A 27,671-nucleotide genomic window follows, 5' to 3' on the forward strand; every position below is an offset into this window, starting at 1 on the left:
TTAAAGGAAAGGCTGGATATTTAAGAATCAAGAATATACAAGTAAACACCAATAGTGATCACAATGTTACAGAATCAGATTTGTTAGAAAGCAACCAAACCCCAAATACAAATAAAACAAAAACTTACCAACAATGATAATGATTATCACTACAATAATAGTAATAAGAATAGCCCACATCTGGAAAAGCAAGATAATGGTAATGTGACAGAAAAGTGAAACACATAACTGCACACTAACTAACTAATTACAACAGTCTTCAGAAAACTTAGATGCAAGTGACACAAAACTAATCAAGACTAACATAACAATCTATCTTCCACATACCATGTCTTCAGAAAATAAACAGTTTACTCCACTGTTACCCTTTTCATAGTTAGGAGAAAAGACTGACAGTCTGAAACTTGCTTATTCAAAGTCCTGTGACATTTTTTCCTGAACTGTAACTAGTACTTTCAGTAAGATTGGGAAACAAACAGTTTTTTGAAATGGCAACTGAAGAAAATACTGTAAACTGTCTTATTTCAGCGCTTTAAATTTTCGCGGGTGATGGTCACTAAACCTGCTAGTTGACATAAATCAGAAATTATCTCGGACGTTAGCCATCAAAAGACCGGTCTCATGATGTGCGCATGATCTTGTTACAGAGGGCATCTCTGAATGTTTTTACATGATACGCAGCTGCATGATCATTGAGTTGTTATCAAATTAACAGATTTGCGTAGTGATCTAAAAATAAATGTAATTGATTTCAAAACTAATCCTTTTTGATTGGGTGTCAGAGGATCAGTAAGTGGCACGTGATTCAGCCATGTTAATCCAGATTAGCCCCACGGTGACACATGAATGAACAATGACACATGTATTGTTTTTACGCTGTTGTTGAACACGAAATTTGAGAAAATTAAACGATTGTGAAAATTTGGCTGTTACAGTAATAGTTAATTTCTAGCACTCTTTCAGTGCAACAACTGATGTATATTTGACCCAATGGTCAGCAAGTTTGCTTTGTCAGGAACAGCAAACATGAAATATTTTCAATATATTTTTTATTATGTGTAATTAAAGGCATCCAAAATAAAAATCATGGTTTCCATTTATAAAAACAAATAATCAGAAAACATGGTATGTGTTGATCAAATGATTAATCTGCGACTAGCAACACTGCATGTACGTGCTACGACACAACATCCACAGATCTGGTTGGGGAAAGTACTGCCCCTCACTCACCAATGATTATGATTACAATTACAGCAACAATTGATCCCAGGATTATCAACATCTGAAAGTTGTATACAAATTACAGCATTTATTATTTATCTATGTGCAAGAAGCAAATTCCCCTTTAATTCTAAACACTTTCCTAAAAATTAGATCACAGAATACAAACCTTACATAAAAAAACAATTTATGTATGCTCAGAGATCAATATTTAGCCCAAGGATTCAACAAATGTGATTAATTTGCCCCCTTTGCTCATGAGAATATTCTGAACAGGTCGGGGTCATACATTACCTTACAATTCTTCCACCAATATTTTCGTTTGAGTTTACCAGCACTAGCTTCAAACTGAGACGCTCCGGCCTGTAGTGCATCTGTAACAAAATACATCAAAATACATCATAATATCAGTGGTATGTAGATATAACTGGGACCACAAACAACTGGTATATACAAACACTGAACACTGGTTTTGACGACACAAGTTTCCCTATCCAATGCCAGACATAGGACTGAAGGTCCCTTAAGTCTATGCAATTACTGAAATATTAAACAAGAAGCAATTAAGGTATACTTAAAATATTTTTTTTACATTCAAAGCTATCAAGGTATTCCTACCAGTGGTATGTTTCAATACTTTTGAGGATTAATGCGAAGAAAGGATTGTTGATGGATTTTCTTAAATAAAATAAATCCTTTACAAAGGTCATCTAATTGTAGTGTCTTAATACTAGTGAAAAACATTCATCACACAATGTATGCAGTGAAAATCAAAGATAAAAATCTTGAGAGAGGTGTTTCCAGTTTGTGATTTTAGGAGGACTACAATGATTGCATCAAACTTTCGCCGATAATCCACTTTCATAGTTATTGTCAAGCAATTATTGAACATGAAATGTCTTCAAAACTACATATGAATTAAAGTGTCATTGAAACTCAATAATCTGTTTTGTTAAGATTATGTATTAGAAAAGGGTACTCATTAGAAAATGCATTTTCATTTTTCAAAACACCTGAGACTTCAAGTGCTTTTGAGTGTGTGTAAAGCCTTCTCTTCTTTAATCTTCTTTAATTTGGTTGCATGGACATTTTTGTTGATTACTGATGCCCTTGATTACTGATTACTTGATTACTGATGCCCTTGATGCTGGTATCTATCAGCCATACATACCAGCTCTGTCATCCAGCTCAGCTATTTTGGAATCTCTCTCCAGCACCTTGTCAACATTTACTCGCATAATATCCACAACCTGAAAAAATAAACAGACAACGTGTCTTATTATTACATCAGTGACACACAACTTAATGAAGTCAAGTACTACTCTGAAAAGTTCATGTTTGTTGGTTATGCTGACTGTGATGCGAGTCTGTCACATTAGTCTAAGTATCAAAGTCGATCCTACGTCCCATGGGACGAAGTCTCAACACTCGGTCGAATTAGCAGTAATGGATACCACTGGTCATATCCAGCTATCCAAGAAATCTTTTCAGACATGTGGTATATATGAAATAACATCGTCTATTTGTTTTCAGAAATCCAGTAGTTCAACGAAAGTGTGACCATGGGCCCATTTCACGAAACTCTCGTAAGCCTAAGACCTTGTAACTTTTCTCGTAGCATCCGTAGCTCCTGTGTTACAGTATAGGAGGTACAATGGCTACGAGAAAACTTACGAGATCTTAGGCTACGAGCACGTTGTGAAACGGGCCCCATGTCAGTCTCTGATATACTCAAAGGATATGAACAGAAAAAGGTTGCTGGAAAACAATTCAAAACTGGTATTCCCAGTGTAAAACTTGTCTTCACCAGATGTTGATTCTATAAAGATATCTAGCATTGGTGGTATCAATGAGGGATTTTTTCGGAAGTAAATAATTTAAAGTACGAATAAGGGTGAAACGGTATGCAATTACCATGGAATGGCTCATACTGGGGTACTGAAGTTCAGTCTGTTTTGGTTCGGTATATGAGACATGATCATAATGCAGAAAACTGACAAAAGTCAAAGCTTTCATTGTTTCACTCAACATGGAAAAAACAGCCATTATATTTGTTATTTTGAATGAATAAAACTGTCATTTTATGACACAATAAAAGTCACAGTATGAGATCACTGTAAGTTTGGATTGCATTAATGGATCAAAGACAAAACACAGCGTCCATCAGAGTGTTTAAGAATGTACTGGACAAGCCTGGAAGGCCTAGTTTGCTAGCATGGCACCGTACCTCATCCACCTGAGCTTGAGTCTGTTGGAGCCTCTTGCTCTGCTCCCGAGGAGGGGGGCCTCCGGGTCCACCAGACCTGAAAACACATTCTACCATCAACAGTCTGGGAGTTGTTGTGATGGAATCACAGACAGCGTCATAAAGGAAAAGTGAAGTTCCTAATCTCTAACTGAGCAACATTATCTGAACTTGTATCCTTCAAAGTCAAGTTACAGTTCTAACAGGATCAACACATGGGTAAAAAGTATCCATGATATCAGAACATACAGCATGCTACGTCAAATATTCTGATTCTTTACTTAACGTTTTCAATAAACATCCAATAAATCATATTATGTCCCATGGAATTTTACCTCTGAGAGTATGCAGATGCTAATTTCCACTGACGATGCCGTCAACACAATGGAAGTTTTTAATAATACTATGTGGCATAATGTTATATAAACTTCCTTATGTAAAACCATAACCATTGTATTATACTTGAAATGTCTGTTATCATATTTATAAAACAGATATTTATGTTTAACAACAACTTCAAATTTCTAAAATTCAAAATGTGCACGATATCTGCAAAACAAGTGCATTAGTTCATAGAAAGACAGCTATTTGTTGACTCAAATGACACTTACCACCTCCTTGTATGACTGTATAAGTAAATTTAAGTAAACCTTCTTTGTAAGAAAAAGTAAGATAGAAGAAGCATATGCCAAAGCTAATAGGATAAAAGTGATCTTTGGGTAACAGGAATTTCTCACCAAAAGACAGGAGCAGTAAAATTAAAACAATCATAAAAATATCCAAGAAAAAAGGCTGTTAAAAAGCCCTAATAAATTTCAAAGGAATCTCACTTTTCATCAGGATGAAAAACTGTATTCAACATGTTATTGTCATTCTCATAATACAAAACTTTGCATCAACCACATGAGCATCAAACTTCAATGAAATAAAACGATATTCAAAATTGCGTGCTTTGATTCAGTGGATTGCCACTACCCTAACCTCAGCTACACCAGGACAAATTCACACAGCATCAAATTCAAAATAATTTCACACATTTTATGATGTGTATGTGCGTGTGGCTAGTACACATCCTGACTCTTGTCAGTTTTCCAGTGGAAGCTTACAGAGACACCATGTTTGGCACAGCATCCAACTCAAATACGATACAGTTACTTAGAGCTGAATGGAACTTATTTGTTTTATCTATTTGTTGTATCTGTTTATACCATTATGGCAAAGAAAACATACGGTTTGTACAAGAACAATGTTTTTAACATCTTTTGGTCTGACAGTCAGAGATCGAACTGCCGACTGATGTTCTTTCACACAAGACCACAGAGGATTTCTGTGAATGTGTGCAGCTTTACCAGACAAACCAACGTCCGATAGCATGAAGAATCCATGATGTCTAAATACCAAGATACATAATAAGACAGGTCACATACTGTAACCATTAAATCCTGAATTACCTCTTAAAACATCATGTGTTGTGGAGGCCTATTTGAGAGTGTGAGTTTAGTTTTACGCCGCTTTTTAGCAATATTCCAGCAAAATCATGGCGGGGGACACCAGAAAATGGGCTCCACACATTGTACTCATGTGGGGAATCGGGTCTTCGGCGTGACGAGTGAATGCTTTAAGCATTAGGCTACTCCACCGCCCGGAGGCCTATTTTGAGCGAACAGTAACTTATCTAATTGTTTCAATGAGTAAGGTAGTGCAATCCATATCCCATGACAATATATTTGCAGTTTCACAATATGCCACTCAGAATTCGTCCCAAAGCAATGTCAGTTGAATGACAATAGTTGTATGTGAGAATTGTCACTCCATTTGCACATTAACTTGTTGTTATCACACAAAATATCCTTCACACTATAACACAAGTCGTGAAAGACAAAGGCAACAATCTCACACAAATGAGTCACTCATTCCTGACTCTTATCATCATAAAGAGAATTCATGCAGATAAGACAATGAAAAGCATAAAAACTGAAAAACACATACATGTCACTCTAAAAGGTACAAACATCCAAAAAGGCAATATGACAAATCCTGATGTTGTGTCATTCACAGACTTGGTTGGAAAGTGCAACACACATCAGCCCCCTATTATTGTTTCTGGGTTGACAGTTAGGCAATATAATCTTATGACGCTAAGCACCGATTGGCTTGGGTTTGGCTTGGGTCCTCCCATAATGAGCCATTAGAAGCGTCATTATCATCACTTACAGTTAAATGTTCAAAATGTCATGGCCCTACAACAAATTATTTCCATAATGATAAACTGCCCATAAATCACTCTGTAATTTAACCAAATTTTAACCACAAGAGCCATAAGCATTTTTCAGCCAACCATTATTTCTTATGAATATATGCATTGTGATAGAAAACTAAAACCATTTTTGTCAAGAAAATGCTGCTTTCTATGTTGAATAGCCACATCAGTGATTTACTTAAATAATCTATTTATTGGCAAAGGAAACTCAGAACTTTTAAACGACTATCCAGATTCCTAGCAAGCACTGGAAGATTTTTAAGTCTCGCATTTTCCAAATGATAATAAAGAATATTTCAGTGGCACCTCTTTTTGAAACAGCAGCATTCACAGGGCTCCAGATAATTTGAGGAGGAGTACCTACACCTTATTTTTCCAATATACGAGAACTGGTAAAAGTTACAGTAATGAATGGAACTTAATGGCCTGTAAAAAATCTCATTTTTTTAATTTCATCTACGAACCACAACATAGCTACTCATGGGTAAACAATAAAGCAACACGTTTTCAGATAAATACGTCTGTAAATAATTCTAAGACCGTACACCATTGCTATGGTGCATATCTGATACGTTTTCTGATTTTTTCCTACCGCATCGTGCATATGTTTTATCTGTACATACGCTGATACGGCCCTGCACATTTTGTACAGATAACTGATATTTCCGAACACATGTTCTCTTCAATGATAGCTAATACTACACAATGTCATGTGACACGAAACACAAACATGAATATTATCAATTATGTTTGTAATCATTAGTTCCACATGATGCTGGTGTCAAGGCATATATCCCATTCACCTCGGACATGTTACATTGACACTGGTGCTCACTGGAATATTTGAACTACCATCAAGATCATTCACTGAGTGAGTGAATCACTGAGTGAGTGAATCACTGAATGTTGTCTTAACTGCAGACACTTACATTCAAACAGTATCATTACAACTTTTACAAATGGGGATAACATAATCTGGACCTTAGTCAAAGGACGACTGATATTGAAACACAATCAGCAGAGAGAGAGAGATCATATTTATGCGTGCCATAACACTCATAACACAGTTTAGGATCTGAATGAAACTAATGGCAGACTTCTAATGTCTGCTGCTGATTTTGTGCTATTTTTAATGGTCGTCAATAAAAGGCATGAATGAAACCTTTCAATGCTCTTTGTGTCACATTGTTCTCTGCCAGTGTTACAGGTTACTTTCATCAGATCACCATAAAGTCTTTAACCTTTTGTAAGATATAACCTTCGTTGTAAAGCATGATTAATTTATTTGTATTTGACTTTCACTTCAGACTCTACAGTGATATTCATGGAAACCACTGACTGCTGAGTACTGACTATCAGTACTAAAACTCATCTTACTTTCACATTATTTTGTTTCAGAAAACACTGTAAAATTTAACTGATTCTGTCGCTGTTCAGCAATTTTTAATGTCTGTGATGGCAAATTGTAAATTATCACACCTGGACTAAAATGGAGTGGTTGATACTAGGGGTTCAACATTTTTTCTAAAAGCCACTTGTCACAGGGCAAGTGACTTTAAGAAGTAACTCGTCATGACTAATTTTCCACTTGACCTGATTTTTATCACATAATCATAATAATGAAATTATGAAGGAATGAATCAACATGGTATTTGATGGTAATGTTTACTGGACAATTTATTGGAAAGTGATTTAACATGGTTTTATTGCAAAATGCATAGCTACATTTTGAGCAGATATGATATGAAATCCAAGTTTTGTTAGCAGTTTGAAACCATAAGCAGAAATTATCTAGTAGCCCACAGACAGATAGCATTATTTTACTGCCCGAAATGAAAACTCATTTGGTCCCGGGTGTTGGGCAATGTTTTTTTTTTCAGCCCCTGGATACTGTAAGCAATAACACCACATCACAGCGACATGCTACCAACCACCATATTCATTTAGTCCCCAGATAGTTTCCACCAACATACTTTGCTAGGCACCAATTTTAACTAAAAGGTCCAACATTTAATTTAGCAATAGAAAAGGTATTATCAAAAATCTGTGTGAGTTTAGTTTCATGTTGCACTTAGAAATATTCTCGCTATATGGTACCAAATAATCGGGTCTGTACCAGGTATCCTGTCATCACCAGAATAACACTGATCTGCGCAGGTGGCACACAATGACGTGTCAACCAACCCCATTAGTAGTCTTAGTATAGGTTACTGAAGATCAATTTAAGCCCAGATCTTCATGGGTAGAATACCTGTGAGCGAGTGATAACTGTCATACTTTCCAAGAAAGCACCAGTATAAAGCAGTGACAACTGTCAAACCAATGTTTGATATCAAGACCAAAACTTCATCATGAAATAATGACATACTATCAGCCAGTCCAACTGTTCTCATCCAATGCTGACTTCAAGTGGCATTTCCCTCCAACATTTTCATGCTGCTTTAGTGACATATATTACAATACTAATTCTGTACCCCACTCCAGGAACCCATACTATAGCCACAAAGGTCTCCACTGCAGGCAATGACATTGTAGCCACATATAACTATCAAGTCACATCTATTTGAATAGGCTGAATATGCAGTACGCTATCTCATTAGGAAAATCACACAGACATTGTAAAGTGCAAGAGGCATGACCCTCAAGTGCCATTTGAGCCATGCAATCAGTTGCAAAGTGACGCTACGCTATTGGTAATTAGAATCACGCCAATCAAAATCGATGGAGAAAACATCAAGCTGAAAATACAACTTACTCCATGGAAGCACTTTAAAATAAAATAAAACATACTGAAATATATTAATCTAGACCGGCAGACAGTATCTAGAAGGAAATGTCTCGCCAATTTTGTTCATCACTGATACAGTGTCTCCATTGGTTTAGAGAAGGAGTTTGGAGATGATTGCCACGATAAATTCAGTGAAATAACTTATGGCTGACAAATGAAATTTACCGTTGTACATAACAAATCGTTCTTACATATTTGTTAGTGCAAAATAGCTGATTATGTATAACCAGGGTATTTAGAACTGAAAACTTAAAATAGATTTGGTAAATATTTGAAGTAAATTGAAGCCCAATTGAGAAGGGTCAATGTGCTGGGAAAGTGCAATGACCAGAGAAACCAAATTCATATCGATTAATTTCTATTGTAGTAGTGAGTTTAGTTTTACGCCGCTCTCAGCAATATTCAAGCTACATGGTGGCGGTCAGAAAATGATCAAATCTGGACCAGATAATCCAGTGATCAACAGTGTCTCCATTGGTTTAGAGAAGGAGTTTGGAGATGATTGCCACGATAAATTCGATCAATATCGATCTGCACAACTGGGAACCAATGACATGTGAGTCAAGTCAGTGAGCTTGACCATCCAATTCCCTTAGTCGTCTCTTACGACATGGACATATTGAACAGGGTTTGAAATTAACACTTTGAGGTAGCAAATTCTCTATTTAGAATCCCATACTGCTACCTGAAAGGAAAACACAGTAGCAAGACCTTGCTACCTGACATTTCTTATGTTAATCCATTAGCCATAATTTTCAAAGGATAGATCTCCTCTTGACTGGAGATGTAGACAGATACCCTTGAAGATTTGATGAAAAACAAACATGTAGACCAACAGACATTTAGAGGTTTTGATCTTATAAACCACCAGTGAACAGGTGGTGGGTGAGTGGAGAGAGGGTCAGGAGACCTGATACATTTCTACAACAAAGGCCATAGGTAGAACTTGCAGTCAGGGGGGCAGCTGCCTTCGCCCCCTCTAAATTTTTGACAGATGATATTTTGTACATCAAAGTATGGATTTAACACTCCAGTAACGTAACTAGCACCATCCTTGTTTAAGAAAAGTTAACTACGGCCCTGATATAGTCAAAGACAGTAACAGGACTGTGAACGAGAGATTAATTATGAAAGAATGCTGCTACCAGGTAAGGGATTTTGCTATCTATTTTCAAATCAGATAGCAAGTACTTGCTACCAGCTAAAAGAGTTAATTTCAAACACTGATTTAAGCACTCATAAAAATGACATGGCAATAACACAAAGACATTTCACTACAAATCATTTCAAGTTATAATTTGTGTTTCAATAATTGCTCATCTCACATAAAAAATGCCACACATTAATTCATCAAACAAATGAGCTTCATGTGTGCAGTAACAGAAGACTAAGTGCAGCCTCCATACTAGAAACATCAACAGAGTGCTTATTTCACAAGATGTGCCAACAGATATAAAGAGCTCCTGGACTGACAAACAGTTGACAAGACATAACCGAATCTTACATCCAAATTGAAGCCCATCTGTAGTGAGTGTGGTTAAATATTATCTTAAAGTGTATCAATTCACCAGAAATGGGCTTCACACATTGTACCCATATTGAAACTAGGTTTTCAGTATGAAGGGCAAATACTTTAACCATTAGGCTATGTTCCAGTGATGAGGCAATGAGAGAGCCAGTTCCATGTACAGTCCATTTGGCTCAAATGGGGACCGATGAATTGGAATGTAACTCGAAAACGAAAAAACGTAACATACTCAACGAAACGCTGATCATAATCAAAACCATGTACGAACTCAGGGAGGTTTTTGCAGAATTTTTGTCCTAACAATAAAAAAAAGTTGTTTAATAAACTATAATTAAAATATTTACTCAGTTCACTGTTTATTATGAGGGAGGAGTGCAGAGAAAGGCACAGCCAGGTGTTCAAGAAGCATGTGCACATGTGCCGAGAAAGTTACTTATTCATTAACCTGTTGTCTCGCACACCTGTCTGTCTCTGGACACCTCCCTCATAACAAATAGTGAACTGTGTCAATACTTTAATGATAGTTTGTTAAAGAACTCCAATGAAAAATATTCTGCAAAAAAACCACAGAGTTGGAATGATGTTCTGATTATGATCAGCATTTCATTGAGTATGTTATGTTTATCAGTTTTCAAGCTAGACTGCAATTCATCAGTCCGCTTTTGAGCGAAACGAGCCATAGGTGGAATGGTTGCAGTGATGTTAGTCATATTCATAGATCACATTGGTAAAACTGTAAAGCTGAGATTTCGAGCTTACAAGTCAATGGCTTACAGGGGCAATGCTTAAATTCAAAACCAGTGTTGACAGCATCCTCACATGGTCTTCAATGGTGGACACCTATCACTCCTCTGACTTTGTTTACAAATACAAGACAGCTGAGAAACTGGGTGACTATCATGTTATTTCACATCATAATGAAACTGACTATAACTAAAGCAAACCTATTATGAAGGAAACCACTTTAGACATGACTTGAGCTCATTATAAGCTCAATTTAGCTGATCTGATAGGTTATGTTGACACAGCTAAGACAACAAATAGCATGATGGCCCTAACAATGCATCTAAATTTGACTTTAATAAATATGTTTGAAGATTTCAAAATCCCTCATTAACAACAGGTAGATAAACATGTAAAATGCAACGTAAATTTCACAAAGCTTTAACTTGTAATTACTTTTAAAAAAAAACAGTACACAGAAGAATTCAATGTTTTGACAAGAATTGCATCTCACAAAATATAACTAGCAAATATAAACTCCGACCCATGTTTAATGCTTTACACATAATACAGTTACAACTTACATTTAGAAGTAGAATGGTCTCACAATACACAAAATATATTCTACAACCAAAATTACACGTTTATAACATAGCCAAATGTCCTCTTGTACAGAACAGTTTCAATACCAAGAGTCATCACCTTGACAAAATCAAAGATAAAAGACAGTCACATGTCAATTAAAACTGCTTTGTGCAAAAGGGACTAAATATACCATAAATCCTCTTCCTCGACTGACTATGCTGAAGCCATGCAGGTTATGAAAGTGATGAAAGATAAGTACACAGATACAACACAAACAGCCTGGTCATCAACCATTTTCCCAGGGGTCCAACTGTCTTTCATTTTTCTCCATCTATCCTTGCCATGCAGTTCACACAAAATTCACGTGCTTGTTTGTTTCTGGTAACTGCCAGTGCAATAAGACTTTTCATGAAGATAATGAATCTGAACAGCATACTGGGACAGAATAAACTTGAAAGAAAACAAATACAACCTGTTCAGTTTTAAAAGTGACAGTCAAGTCCTTGTCGAAAGGTTATTGCTGCAGAAACTAGACTGGAATAATGGGCCAACATTATCAGCAATACAGCAGAAGCTAGTCTACAGTTACTGTTAATACTACATGTGTTTAGACAGAAATATCGATACACAGGTACCACACCAAGAGGCCCCACAGACCTGTTTTAGTGCTAGGACGCAAGTCTATGTTTAAAGTATTGAGAATTTTGACTATCTTTCGGGAACAAGGTCTGAATATACTCAGCACTATCTCCAATTTCTTCTGCTCAAGAACTAGCACTGTGGCAAGGATGGAATGTAAAAATACTGAAAGTTTCTCATCCCAGGGAAGATGACTACTACTGCTACTACAACAGCAACACATGTAGTGTGTACTTACGGTGGTCCCCCTGGCCCGGCTTGGGGGTTCTGTGCTGGTGGTGCAGACCTGATGTAGCAAACAAACCATTGCCATCATACATAATACATATCAACCTACACAAGTCAACCTCAGGCTGAAACAAACCATGTGGTTCAGGTTTTTATGTACAATGGTTTGGGGTTTGTTTGTTAGTGATGCCATGATAAATTGATACGTTTACATAGATGGTACAATTATTGATACATTCAAAACTGTATCAATATTTACTTCTGAAAATATTCTTTTGAGTATGTTTACCGTATATACCCGCATATAATGCGAGCTTTTCGTACCTGTAATGAGGGGGGCAGGAAGGGGGGTTGCATTATACACGGGTTAAAAGATCTTACGCTTTTTCCAGCTGTTTCACTTTCAGTTTCCACTGATGTTGTCAACCGGCAATTGATAGCCATCCAGGCACTTCACAAGAAAACTTCGCATTTAGTCAGAAGTCCGGTATGTATTGTTTACCTTTTGCAATTGTATCCTGTTTGTTTGTTTGTTTTTGTGATATATTATGAGAGTAAAATATGGTTATTTTTCATGCACAAAGATGGGAAATAAGCATCCTGCATATGAAAATTGTTGATCCTGTCATGGACAAATATAAAATATGAAATATTTAACTCTGAAAATGTAACTAAGTTTATGTAACAATGACACTAAGTATCATGATACGTATGTGACATGGGTATCATGATACATATCTAATGTATCACGTCATCAATAGTGTTTGTTTCTTAAATTTGGTCATGTCAATATTGTAAGAATCATTGAATGGATGAGTACATTTTCCTTGGGCTTCAGAAATCCTTGTCAATACAAGAAATAATATTGAAGATCTTCACAGCATTTCTGGATCTGTTACATAATTCTAACAACAAGCCACAGTTGCTTTTATCCTATTCACTGTAGAACCAGTCATCATATGAAGGTTTCTATCACCAAATTTAAAGCACAATCAAAAAGTGGATATGTGTCTACATGGTAAATACAATTTCTGGGTTAGTAGAAGAAAATTATACATATGTGTGGGATTTGTGCCAAATATTTGCTGCTTTGTTTAGTTCATCATACCACTCAAACTCCCTTAATGGACCATTGTTTCAAAAAATTTAACATGCTTACTGTCTAGTTACAATTACAGACAGATCAGCACCACATCAAGCTTGTTTTATACTTGATTTTAAGGTAATCTCATAGCTGAGAGAACATTTAAAGACTCACCAGATTCAAATACTACAACAATAAACCTGAAGGAACCCCAGAAAGTTTAATTTTGATCACAGACAGTGGTCGTTTTTAATGATCTTTGATCATCACAAAAATCAACTATTTGTAGTAAGCAAAAATGATAAAACAAAGACATCACATGTCTTGATGTCAAGATTTCAGTGGCCCACTAATCCCTTCTGATCATCTCAAGGAAGTGCCTTGCAGACTTGCAAAGGAGAAAATAACACCATATCCTAAAACTAAACAAAGAAATCAACCAAAGAACAACATTATGTATATACAACAAAAACTTATCACACATTATAATTTAAGATATAACGTCTTGATTTTTAGAATGTAAATAATGTAAACATAAAACAACATGCTTGAATGTTTTTCATCATGTTACTTCCTGTTATTAAGCACATTGCAAATTTCATACGGCATGCCATTTCATATGCATAAAAATGGGTTGAAAAGAAGTAAACAAAATGCAAAATAAAGACGTTCTGAAATGGGTTAATCATTCAAAGAGAACCATCTATTCATCTTGTTAATAATGTTAACGTATAATGAATATTGGAATTCTTAACAAAGTTGAACGCTTGCTAATTGTCTATTATTTCTAGACACCATGTACCACGAAGATATGGTTCCCAACTTATAAAATCATATCATAAAGTGTGCACAAACTGAGCATCAAAATCAAGACAACCATTATGTGAAATCTGTATTCATGCAAACTGTTAACACTGAAAACTAACAAGGAAGTAGAGATTCCTTTGACAACGTTCACAAAATATAACTGTCCTTTTTAAAGTGCCCTGATACTAGCTCTGTCTGGATATTTTTCATCACTTTGATTTGAGTCATGCCAACATGAACATTCTGTATGAGTCATTATTTATCAAATAATTAAGTACATCAAAGTCATGACGTATGTGCAGTACAGTACTTTCACTCAAGACTACCTCAGATATTCACAATGTCCTGTTTGATGTTTCATACAGAAATATGAATTGTGCATCTTGTCTGTTTGTGTTTGGTCTTAAATGCCTTATTCAGCAATATTTTAACATATGCTGACAACACATGAATAATCAAGCTTGGCCCTGACAATTCAGTCAACAATTCTGAGATCAACAATTCATATTACTGGGGAAGGAATACATGAAACAAACAGTATTGACCAGCCGACCCATTTAGTCACCTCTTGCCATAGGTTCAGCTGCTCAAGTTGCTGAGAACCCATTCTACCACTGAATCCCACAGGGTATTATCTGAATCAAGGGAAAGGAAACAACAAACTGAAGTTATGCTGAAAATTCGACAAATTTTGGCAGTTTCACAGAATACCTCTTATGCCTTCTTGTCCATTAATGTAACTTAAAATTCTTTAAGACCTTGCTAGCAGCTCTGCAAAAATTAACAAAAGAAATCAACAATATGCTAAAGTAAACAATGAAAGTGCAAACTGTAAATAGAAAAAAGGCATGAAAATAACAAAGAAACTGAAATTCAAAAATAAAACGTAAATCAGTGCAACTGATCCAACACTGCTGGTATAAAGTACTTATAAATAGCTGATAAATGACCTTAACCTCAATATTATGCATATTGAAAATAGAAATATCATAAATTTACGGAGGGAAATTCAAAAGTATCTCCTAAACCTGTTAAGTAACAAAGAGAATGATATATGCCTAATGCATAGAGATCTTCAAAGAGAAGGAACATCAAAACCCATATCCTCCAAAAAATAGGCTCTGCTCATGCAATGCTCAGAGTCCTGGCAATTGGACAAAAGTATCAGGGGACTTCCAGTTGACTAATCCAAATGGTTTTCCTCAGTTAATATCTTAAAAAGCCAAAGCTTGCCAAATACTCTGTGCAACTATTCATAGATGACTTCTGGCTTCTGAACAGTATCTTGAAATGTGCAATAACAAATTAGTCATTCTTATCAAAACAATTAAATACTGCATTTGACATCTTACTCAATGAAAAAAAATATGACTGCATTCATTGAGTGCAAATTCTGATTGTTTAATTTCAACAAAATTAATATATTTAAGTTACTTTTATACATTTGAACATAATCAATGTTTTCAGAATTTGTTATGACACTTGATCCAATTATACCCAATTTATAAAAGCTACAGCATGTAGCAATCAGAGTTACCTCCCTCATCACTTTTGTTGCACATATTCAGTGTCTTCATTTAATATTAATACAAACACCAAGAATTGTCAGTTGAAAGTCCCCTGACTGTATTTCTTGAAAATATACCTTACTATTACATAGGGATTGTCTTCTGACCTGAACAAGTTGAAAAAAGACAGAGTAACTATTCAGTAGTTCAGTAAAAATGATATCAATCCTGAAGTTTAGTCATATGTGCAATGCAATACAACTTAAAACACATATAAAAGCATAAGGGGTTGGCAGTTTTTTTCCCGTCATGAAAAGCACCAAGGACTATCTTTAACATGCTACATAAAATATAATTATCTGTCTGATATCTGTAATAAAATATAGAAATATTACGTCATTAAAATCATAAATATATTTGATGATAGTCACAGAAATCACAATGCTGAAATAAGTAGTATCGAACTTAGTGGGGCAATATTAGACGGTTTCATCCAAATTTCAACACTGAACCTGATAATAAATGTGCGTCTTAAGACTACTCGCATTTGAGATTTCAAAAATCTTAAAAGCCCCTCACGCAGTACATCATTACTTGCTTCACAGCTTTGACAAACCACGTGTACTGGTAACAAAAGCAATGTTTCTGAACAGAAGTACCACATAAATGCCATGGAAACATGAGGAAAAGTTTATTACTGATGTCTTTTCACTTAATTACACAATTACCCATTTATTGCTATAGACTCAGTCACTCTGTTCTTTGGAATGTTTTAGTAGCATATCAGGTTGGGCAGTGTCTGAACACATTGAAAGCTTGCTAGCTACATGATGTCACACTCAGCAACATTCCAGCTACATGGCACCAGTCTGTAAATAATCAAGTCTGGACCAGACAATCCAGTGATCAACAACACAAGCTTCTATCTATACAACTTGGATACGATGACGTGTCAACAAGTCTCACCACCCAATCCTGCTAGCTGCCTCTTACGACAATCATGCGTTACTGAATATCAATTCTATCTTGGACCTTTATGGGTATATGCCACTTAGAGTAAGCGAGTTTGGTTTTAAGTCGCACTCAGCAATATTCCTGCTATACGGTGTCGGTCTGTAAATAATCAAGTCTGGACCAGACAATCCAGTGATCAACAACATCAGCATCAATCTGCACAATTGGGAACTGATGACCTGTCAACCAAGTCCACCAGTCTGACCATCTTATCCCATTAGTCACCTTGTATGACAAGCATAATCAGCTTTTATGGCAAGCATGGGTTGCTGAAGGTCTATTCTTCCCTGGACCTCCACAGGGCTCTTCGAAGGAGTAGAGTCAAAGGTGATGCAGGACTTCATATCTTGGTGAAACCAACAAGCAAAGATATTTTGCTGACAAAGCCAGAAACATAAATAGGGTGATTCAGGACTCAAATTAGCAATCTTCAGTCCCATTCACACCAAAGAGAATTCAACATTTTAAGCTTCCATTTAAGACAGCAAGTAAGTTAAGTTTTATGCCAGTTTCGGCTATATCATAGCAGGGAACACCAGAAATGGGCTCTACAGACTGCATCTGTGTGGGGAATCAAACCCAGATCTTTGGCAGGATGAGAGAACGCTTCAATCATTAGGCTAATCAACCATCCTAGATTCTGAATAGGAATAACATCTTGGCATGGACAACAGAGGCAAAGACATCAGTTCGTTCTGTTTAGCAATGAAGTCTGCAACAACATGAGCAAAGGTCTAAGTTGTTCAGGTAACACGAGACATAATCACACACTGTGACCAAATCGCCATTTAGTGAGTGCAGAAGGAGAACACGAGATGTATGGGACATATTCTGGTAGTTGTATCTTAGAGGCGCTAAATGTGATGAAACGCAACCTCAAAAATATTATATCCATAAATTTTTCAGAACTTCAAACCAAATGTCAATACACTTGATGTCACTCTCTTGCCGACAGGACTGCATCGGCGATAGTTGTAGAAAACAATATCATCTCAGAAAAAAAACGGCGTCCTATTTTAACTCTGCCAACAGAGTGCTTAATCACCTCGAAACCTCTGGGGGTCCCAAACCTCAAAATATTAGTACCTTGAAAATTTTCTAGTATACAGTACTTTACAATTTGGTCTATCTTGTGATTAAATCAAGTTACATCCCAGTTAGTGTTAGCCCTTTCACTGTTTTACCTCTAATGCAGGGATCACTCTGGATAAAATGGTCAATGTGGTAATTCTTTTCTTTTATCTGAACAATGTGATTTTCTGAAGAAATTCTTGAATGCTTCTGTATTATTACATAGTGTAAGCATGTATAAGTAATGGGAATTTCTCCCCACATTAAAATTTACATGGCATATTTTGTATTTCAATGGGTAAGACTCACCAATCCCTGCCTAAAAAGATACCTGCGAATGCCATATGCATTCTGACTTAAGACTGTTTATAAAATGCAATAGTTCATTTTAAACAATGAGTAAAAGCATTGCTTTTAATTAACTCTTCAGCTCATGTTACTACTTGTGTTTCGTAAAATCCTGTCTGGCTTTTCTGAAAACAAGTGGTCCCAATTCAGTGTCTTATAACTCAGTCTTGTGTTCCATTTCAACAAGTAAAGTGATACATGCTTGGGCATCAATAAATCCACGACGAGGCAAATATGATACATACCACAAATATTGAATAACAAATACAATTGAGCAGATGCTATATTATTCAATAATTTACACATTTCAAAGTAATTATGCGTGACTTGATTTGCCCCTATTGATAGGGATAATTTAAGCCAACAATGACCAGTGACCAGCAAACTGTCAAACTACCTACATATAAAAGGTGTTTCCAGTCGCTGATGGACACATTCCAAATTCAAAGAAAAAAACTCCTTGTAATAAGGTCATGGATATTAATGAATGAATCATAACAGTCCTCATATGTACAAGCTGCCATTGTTGTGGATGTGCACACATTGACTAAGGCAACAGCTTGCTCTGCAAATTGTAGCTAGCAAATGATAGACATTCACTAAAGAGTGAATGCTTGTTTTTCTCATGAAGTCAGTAACATGTACATTTTAACCTATGTTTTACATCATGTTAGACAAATCATAAATTCCTGAAAACAATAGGCCTCAAATGGATGTACCTAGGGTACACCTGACTCATTACCTATGAAACGAATCAGTCAGCAATAACACACGTGGCCATGAGATTACAGAAATATTGTGGCTTTGTATGGATGTCAGGGGGAACTTGCATGGATTGAGAGTCAGGTGCACTAGGGTCCAAGCCTGAAGAACTGGAAGCACTGTTATTTCACACATACCATACATTTCCTGCAAGAATAGTGGTTGAAAGGCACTGATAATCTGATGAATCGTTATAATTTAGATTTGTAAGTTTATTATGGCAAGACTAATATCTTTCATATGCTACTCATGATAAGGTCTTCCTAGGTTCCTACGTGGAACTAACAATGATCCGAGCCAATGAAGAATGCTATGACGAAATTGGGCGAACCGAAATTGCACAGGACGTATTTTGGTATCACTGCACAACTGAATGATCTACTCCCACCAAAACGGTGACGATATGATAAATGATGTGATTATTACGAAGCAGATCTAAATATTTCGACTAGATCACAAGCAGTTTACTTGACAACTGGGAACCTGACGTAGGCAATCAAAAACGTCCATTTGTATTCTACGTGTTTTCCACAAAGAACATACATTTAATAAAATTATCATCATATTTAATTTTCACTTCAAATATAATGTAGAAGCAATACTGATTAAATGATAAAGTCGGGCGGGGCTATTTGATTGCCTCATAAATGATGACAACATGGTCTGTCAAAGCGGAAGCGATGTTCTGCAATCTGTAGCAAGGTGCCTCGGCTAATAATACCCCTTTCTCGGGTTTACTGTAGCTACATCAACTCACAGCACGACTGAAGAAAATAATACTTCAAATGCACTTACATAGTGGTTTATAATTCTAATTTCAATCGTCGATTTGAAGATCTAAAGGAGTAACGGGAACCTGCTTCACAGATGACTGCTGCACAAAGATGGCGGCCAAATGAAGTCTGATGTCATCATCCGGGTCTTTCTGTCATTATCATGTGAGTTTTCCCCGGTATATTTAGAGGCATGCCAAGCACAGCGCTTCAATCCCAGAGCAAATAGCTGTTCCCCCTCCTTGAACTCATTTTATTATTCATATCTAAAATTGCATAAGTAGAAAATCATACCCGATGAAGGGTTATGCGAATAATTTTATGACTCACATACCATAATGCCCCAAATCACTGTCTAGATGTATGGATCAATAGTTAAATTTCATGTTTTGATACAACCATGTTTTTTTGTATCGAAAATCAACAGGATTGGGTAAAACATCCGTTTAGTTATCCTTTCGTTTTCATAAGCCCCAAAGAGTTATACACTGTAGGCTGAATACAGGCTAACGAATAGTAATATTGATAGTTTTGCTTGTTTACTATAGTCTTACCACCATTCACCTTTTTCCAATAGTCCTTTGGCGCATATGTTTTATTGTGATGCAAAATAGTCATTGTCTTAAATTTACATTTAGGCACTTTTTCTAGGATTTGGATGCAAGTGTATATTAAATATTGTTCTATTTAACAAGAAACTATTTTTCTTAAAATTACGATATGTTTTATAAAAGCAATTTCGCATAATTTTACATACACTTCCTGTTTAACCGTGGTTTTCGCTTTTCGGAATGTTTAAACTTACATGAAACTTTTTAAGGCTAACACCATAAGCAGACCGAGCAGTATTACTGAGAACATAGTGATATCAGTAGCGATGTTACTCATAGATCGTTTATTTGTCGACGGATTCACATAGGCGGAACCAGAAGTGTGTCCATATGTGGGCGTCCGTGCGAGAGAGAGAGAGAGAGAGAGAGAGAGAGAGAGAGAGAGAGAGAGAGAGAGAGAGAGAGAGAGAGAGAGAGAGAGAGAGAGAGAGAGAGAGAGAGAGAGAGAGAGAGAGAGAGAGAGAGAGATTAAAACGGTGAAAATTTATATCCACGACTACTAGGATCTTGTGAAGTTCTTTGAAGCGGCAAATTTAAAGATTCTTCATCTACACAACAATAGTCAAACGATATGCTAGTTTCAGCATTTTTATTTTATGTTATTTTATTTTTATCTTATTTTATTTTATTTTATATGCACTTTGGGCATGCACAGCTCTTTATAAATGCTCATTATTTTTATATATTATGAAATCACCTGCTAAACAAACATTTTCAGAGAGTCTGAAAGTGTAATACCGATTGTTCAGCTTGTTAAAATGCGTCATTATTAAAGTGTTGTGGTCCTTCTGTGATCTGTCACTTTGAGGAGTCCGACATCAGATATCCCCTGTTCTTCACCAATGTTCTCTTTAACAGCTGTCAACTTTGTGAGAGCCATGTGTCGACGGTACCTCGACAGATTGCCTGACAAAAACCTCCACGAGACAAAAGCCTCAGACATCTCAGACACGACCCCAATGATAACAGATACTAAACAAATCCGATTTGACAAGATTTATTTATATTCTATCGTTAAAAATCAACATAGCACTCGGACAGATATTTTCTGAACTTATCACGTCAAACCGCAAACAAATCAGCACAGCCCTATCCAATCTGACAATGTTTTATGTCGAATAGAGGACTGTCGAAAAGCAGTGGGGTGTGGCAATGAACACCCAGAGAGTGGACTACATTGGAGAACACGATCTTGCCAATAGCAGTAAGACTGCACTAATCCTCTCTACTCTAATTGATTGGAGTGAGTGAGTGAGTGAATTTAGTTTTACGCCGCTTGTAGCAATATTCCAGCAATATCAGGGCGGGGGACACCAGCAATGGGCTTCACACATTCTACCCATGTGGGGAATCGACCCGGGTCTTCGGCTTGACGAGCGAACGCTTTAACCACTAGGCTACCCTACCCCTAATTAATGAGGGAGAAGACATGAGTATCATTTTTGTTGAAATGCGAAGAGAATTTTAGTTAACTAGATTTGTGACATTTCCTTCTCAGTGATACAGATACAGGTAGAAGTACAGGTCTGACTTGAATCCGAGTATGTCACATTTCCTTCTCAACAATACAGGTACAGGCGGAAGTACAGGCGGATTTGTATCTGAGTATGTCACATTTCCTTCTCAACAATACAGATACAGGCGGAAGTACAGGCGGATTTGTATCTGAGTATGTCACATTTCCTTCTCAACAATACAGATACAGGCGGAAGTACAGGCGGATTTGTATCTGAGTATGTCACATTTCCTTCTCAACAATACAGATACAGGCGGAAGTACAGGTGGATTTGTATCTGAGTATGTCACATTTCCTTCTCAACAATACAGGTACAGGCGGAAGTACAGGCGGATTTGTATCTGAGTATGTCACATTTCCTTCTCAACAATACAGGTACAGGCGGAAGTACAGGCGGATTTGTATCTGAGTATGTCACATTTCCTTCTCAACAATACAGATACAGGCGGAAGTACAGGCGGATTTGTATCTGAGTATGTCACATTTCCTTCTCAACAATACAGATACAGGCGGAAGTACAGGCGGATTTGTATCTGAGTATGTCACATTTCCTTCTCAACAATACAGGTACAGGCGGAAGTACAGGCGGATTTGTATCTGAGTATGTCACATTTCCTTCTCAACAATACAGGTACAGGCGGAAGTACAGGCGGATTTGTATCTGAGTATGTCACATTTCCTTCTCAACAATACAGATACAGGCGGAAGTACAGGCGGATTTGTATGTGAGTATGTCACATTTCCTTCTCAACAATACAGGTACAGGCGGAAGTACAGGCGGATTTGTATCTGAGTATGTCACATTTCCTTCTCAACAATACAGGTACAGGCGGAAGTACAGGCGGATTTGTATCTGAGTATGTCACATTTCCTTCTCAACAATACAGATACAGGCGGAAGTACAGGCGGATTTGTATCTGAGTATGTCACATTTCCTTCTCAACAATACAGATACAGGCGGAAGTACAGGCGGATTTGTATCTGAGTATGTCACATTTCCTTCTCAACAATACAGATACAGGCGGAAGTACAGGTGGATTTGTATCTGAGTATGTCACATTTCCTTCTCAACAATACAGGTACAGGCGGAAGTACAGGCGGATTTGTATCTGAGTATGTCACATTTCCTTCTCAACAATACAGGTACAGGCGGAAGTACAGGCGGATTTGTATCTGAGTATGTCACATTTCCTTCTCAACAATACAGGTACAGGCGGAAGTACAGGCGGATTTGTATCTGAGTATGTCACATTTCCTTCTCAACAATACAGATACAGGCGGAAGTACAGGCGGATTTGTATCTGAGTATGTCACATTTCCTTCTCAACAATACAGATACAGGCGGAAGTACAGGCGGATTTGTATCTGAGTATGTCACATTTCCTTCTCAACAATACAGGTACAGGCGGAAGTACAGGCGGATTTGTATCTGAGTATGTCACATTTCCTTCTCAACAATACAGGTACAGGCGGAAGTACAGGCGGATTTGTATCTGAGTATGTCACATTTCCTTCTCAACAATACAGGTACAGGCGGAAGTACAGGCGGATTTGTATCTGAGTATGTCACATTTCCTTCTCAACAATACAGATACAGGCGGAAGTACAGGCGGATTTGTATCTGAGTATGTCACATTTCCTTCTCAACAATACAGATACAGGCGGAAGTACAGGCGGATTTGTATCTGAGTATGTCACATTTCCTTCTCAACAATACAGATACAGGCGGATGTACAGGTGGATTTGTATCTGAGTATGTCACATTTCCTTCTCAACAATACAGATACAGGCGGAAGTACAGGTGGATTTGTATCTGAGTATGTCACATTTCCTTCTCAACAATACAGATACAGGCGGTAGAACAGGCGGATTTGTATCTGAGTATGTCACATTTCCTTCTCAACAATACAGATACAGGCGGAAGTACAGGCGGATTTGTATCTGAGTATGTCACATTTCCTTCTCAACAATACAGATACAGGCGGAAGTACAGGCGGATTTGTATCTGAGTATGTCACATTTCCTTCTCAACAATACAGATACAGGCGGAAGTACAGGCGGATTTGCATCTGAGTATGTCACATTTCCTTCTCAACAATACAGATACAGGCGGAAGTACAGGTGGATTTGTATCTGAGTATGTCACATTTCCTTCTCAACAATACAGATACAGGCGGAAGTACAGGCGGATTTGTATCTGAGTATGTCACATTTCCTTCTCAACAATACAGATACAGGCGGTAGAACAGGCGGATTTGTATCTGAGTATGTCACATTTCCTTCTCAACAATACAGATACAGGCGGAAGTACAGGCGGATTTGTATCTGAGTATGTCACATTTCCTTCTCAACAATACAGATACAGGCGGAAGTACAGGCGGATTTGTATCTGAGTATGTCACATTTCCTTCTCAACGATACAGATACAGGCGGAAGTACAGGTGGATTTGTATCTGAGTATGTCACATTTCCTTCTCAACGATACAGATACAGGCGGAAGTACAGGTGGATTTGTATCTGAGTATGTCACATTTCCTTCTCAACAATACAGATACAGGCGGAAGTACAGGCGGATTTGTATGTGAGTATGTCACATTTCCTTCTCAACAATACAGATACAGGCGGAAGTACAGGCGGATTTGTATCTGAGTATGTCACATTTCCTTCTCAACAATACAGATACAGGCGGTAGAACAGGCGGATTTGTATCTGAGTATGTCACATTTCCTTCTCAACAATACAGATACAGGCGGTAGAACAGGCGGATTTGTATCTGAGTATGTCACATTTCCTTCTCAACGATACAGATACAGGCGGAAGTACAGGCGGATTTGTATGTGAGTATGTCACATTTCCTTCTCAACAATACAGATACAGGCGGAAGTACAGGCGGATTTGTATCTGAGTATGTCACATTTCCTTCTCAACAATACAGATACAGGCGGAAGTACAGGTGCATTTGTATCTGAGTATGTCACATTTCCTTCTCAACGATACAGATACAGGCGGAAGTACAGGCGGATTTGTATCTGAGTATGTCACATTTCCTTCTCAACAATACAGATACAGGCGGAAGTACAGGTGGATTTGTATCTGAGTTTGTCACATTTCCTTCTCAACAATACAGATACAGGCGGAAGTACAGGTGGATTTGTATCTGAGTATGTCACATTTCCTTCTCAACAATACAGATACAGGCGGAAGTACAGGTGGATTTGTATCTGAGTATGTCACATTTCCTTCTCAACAATACAGATACAGGCGGAAGTACAGGCGGATTTGTATCTGAGTATGTCACATTTCCTTCTCAACAATACAGATACAGGCGGAAGTACAGGCGGATTTGCATCTGAGTATGTCACATTTCCTTCTCAACGATACAGATACAGGCGGAAGTACAGGCGGATTTGCATCTGAGTATGTCACATTTCCTTCTCACAGATTCATACGTAACTACATACGCTAGGTTAGCTACATAAACGATGTCAATACAGCAAATGCGCCTCAGTACTCTAGAAGGTTGGCACCATCATTGGAACAATATCAGCGGGAAATGCATCGGCGAGGAAACAGACAAGAGATCTCCATAATGAACTATGCTGATCAGATTGGCTCCCTTGCTCGCCTGAGATGACAATGATGTCCATCAGGGGTCTGTGATCGCTTTATTCTCTAATCGCCCACATCTCTGTTCGCCTACGTTTTCAAACGCCATCAAAAACGAAGCTGGCGAATTATGATGAAAAAATGCACCTCTATACTCCTACAATGAAACCGCCTGACCAGGGCTATAGTGATCTTGACTGCCTGTTGTTATAAGAATATTTAGTGGAGTAGGAAGATAAGTATATCCAATATGAATTCCATTATTTATTCAGATGAAAAGCATTGACGAATGAACGTCCATCCATTAGTAGTAGTGATTGTTGGGTGATTTTTATAAATTCTGTTATGTTGAGTTTAAAATATTCGCATTGAGCAGGTCATTTTAACACCGAACACTTAATAATAAGTGAAACAATGACTCCGATGCCGGTTTACACTCAAAACTCCCACCTCGAAAATACAACACTTATGTGTCTTAATTAATCCTTTTCAAACCCAATTTCCTCCTCCAAAACATATTCGGCCATTGCAGTGTGGAGACTGCACGAGCAATCATGTGACAAGAACTTTCTGAATTGATACTATGTCTGTCTAGCATCGCCTTTGTCTACATTAACGTCTGTTTATCATCGCTGCCCTTCTTTAGGCGTCTCGCTGGGCTGTGGAGTGGACTATTGATTGCAGCGTTCGAACACTTCGATCGAGTAAAATTTGGACAGGTAAATAGAAAATGAATGGCGTCTTCATAAGGATGGCCGCAAGAGCAAGTAGGCGTATTTTGAAGAAAACGGTCAAATTTAAGCGCATTTAAATCTACAGCCAAGTTTTCACTTCCAATTGATTATTTGGTTAAATCTAGTTCCAGTGTTTCTGAAGACATGATGTACGTTGTATTAGACAGTTCGATCAAGTGTTTCTTGAACATGGCAGTCTATATTTCTTATGTCATTACCTAGCTTTTTCCACTCCATGACATAAGGTGGTGATAATTATTTTATATGTTTCCGTACGACATAATGGTACTTGGCGCATAACTAGATCTAGATCCGTATGTGGATAGAGAGGATATGTTTATTCGGAATTAGATCTGATAAGTTTTATTATGAAACTTTTCATGACATACACACATTTAGTGATTTTGCGACGATCCATTAATTAAGATAAAAAACGTTTCATGACAGATTTTGGAATGGTTATCTCCCCTAACCAATCCACATCAGACTCCACCTGTGGTTCTTAAAGCATCCAAGTGAAGTTTTTCCAACAATAACTCTTTAGTTTGTGCACAGTTGTTCCAAATATAATCACAATATGATTACACGATGCCATTTAGAAAGTGGTCAGATGCAACATATGTCATATTTGTGATTTCACTTTCTCAGTAAAGTACACATTCTAGTACTTTTTTCGTTGAGTCCCATCCAGGATTCGAACCCGCACCCTCAGAGTGGAAGTCGCGGTTGCTGAGCGGGCTAGGCGGCTGACTTTGTGTGCTGGCGATTAGGTGCCTGGCTCTGAAGGTGCGGGTTCGACTCCCGATGGGACTCAACCAAAAACGTACTAGAATTTGTACTTTACTGAGAAAGTGAAATCACAAATATGACATATGTTGCATAATGACAATAGTAAAAAAATGGTAAAACAAACGAACTATGCAGGGTTTGGAGGGTTTTCCTTTCAGTGCGGTATTTCAGACTTCTTAAACAATTGATCATAGGACTAATTTTAAAACTAATATCATCTATATGTGTATTCCGGTCATCGCTTTGTCAAAAAGTCAGCCCCAGATGTGTATGAGTGTCAACATTTTTTATCGGTATCATTTATTATAAGATCTGGCATTGCTGTTATTGTTTTCTTTCTAGTAAAATATAGATTCAGTTTTATTGGAATTAAAGTCTTCTTTCTATGTCTGGGACCACTTACCTATTTTTTTCCTAAATCATCGTCTAACATATTGGAAGAGAAAACAGGGCCATCAACTATCACATATAAGAATGTATCATCGGCAAATGATTCAATATTACACTCTATATCTTCAACTATAACATTGATATAAACCAAAAAGAGGAAGGGTCCGATGACTGATCTCTAAGGCACGCCAGCTTCAGTTCATTTAACATTTGATTTATACCCGTTTATTACTGTTAACTGTTTTCTATATTATTTAGATCATTTTCAAAACGTTATAAGAGAGATCCGCGTGTACATCTGTACTAAAGAATTATTCCTCTAACTAGCCGCAAAATTACTTTCCTGGTGTTTGTGTTTGTCGTACATAATTCCATAAAGACAAGAGTGTTCATGGATGACCAAATCTTTATTGTGAAGGGTCACGACATTTCGAATTATGT

At 37.2% G+C, this 27,671-nt stretch overlaps 2 protein-coding genes across 6 annotated transcripts in view; both read right to left on the bottom strand.

Moving 5' to 3' along the window:
* LOC137268209 (synaptobrevin-like) overlaps positions 1-19,715 on the bottom strand; it is a 32,308-nt gene extending 12,593 nt beyond the window's left edge. For 3 of the 5 annotated variants that reach the window (XM_067802748.1, XM_067802750.1, XM_067802751.1), the window contains exons 1-6: positions 19,607-19,701; positions 12,228-12,275; positions 3,449-3,524; positions 2,393-2,471; positions 1,516-1,595; positions 1,231-1,282 (exon numbers count right to left, since the gene is read on the bottom strand). In XM_067802748.1, the coding sequence (XP_067658849.1) occupies positions 1,231-1,282; positions 1,516-1,595; positions 2,393-2,471; positions 3,449-3,524; positions 12,228-12,275; positions 19,607-19,608 (337 nt within the window). In that variant the 5' untranslated portion in view covers positions 19,609-19,701. Of the gene's footprint in view, positions 1-128; positions 181-1,230; positions 1,283-1,515; positions 1,596-2,392; positions 2,472-3,448; positions 3,525-12,227; positions 12,276-19,606 lie in introns of all 5 variants that reach the window. The other 2 variants (XM_067802747.1, XM_067802749.1) reach the window with 2 other exon arrangements.
* LOC137268208 (EF-hand domain-containing protein D2-like) overlaps positions 1-27,671 on the bottom strand; it is a 265,230-nt gene that overhangs the window by 35,038 nt on the left and 202,521 nt on the right. The gene's annotated exons all lie outside the window — the stretch shown is intronic.

This window comes from Haliotis asinina, chromosome 16 (assembly GCF_037392515.1).
Source record: "Haliotis asinina isolate JCU_RB_2024 chromosome 16, JCU_Hal_asi_v2, whole genome shotgun sequence".
NCBI lineage: Eukaryota > Metazoa > Mollusca > Gastropoda > Lepetellida > Haliotidae > Haliotis > Haliotis asinina.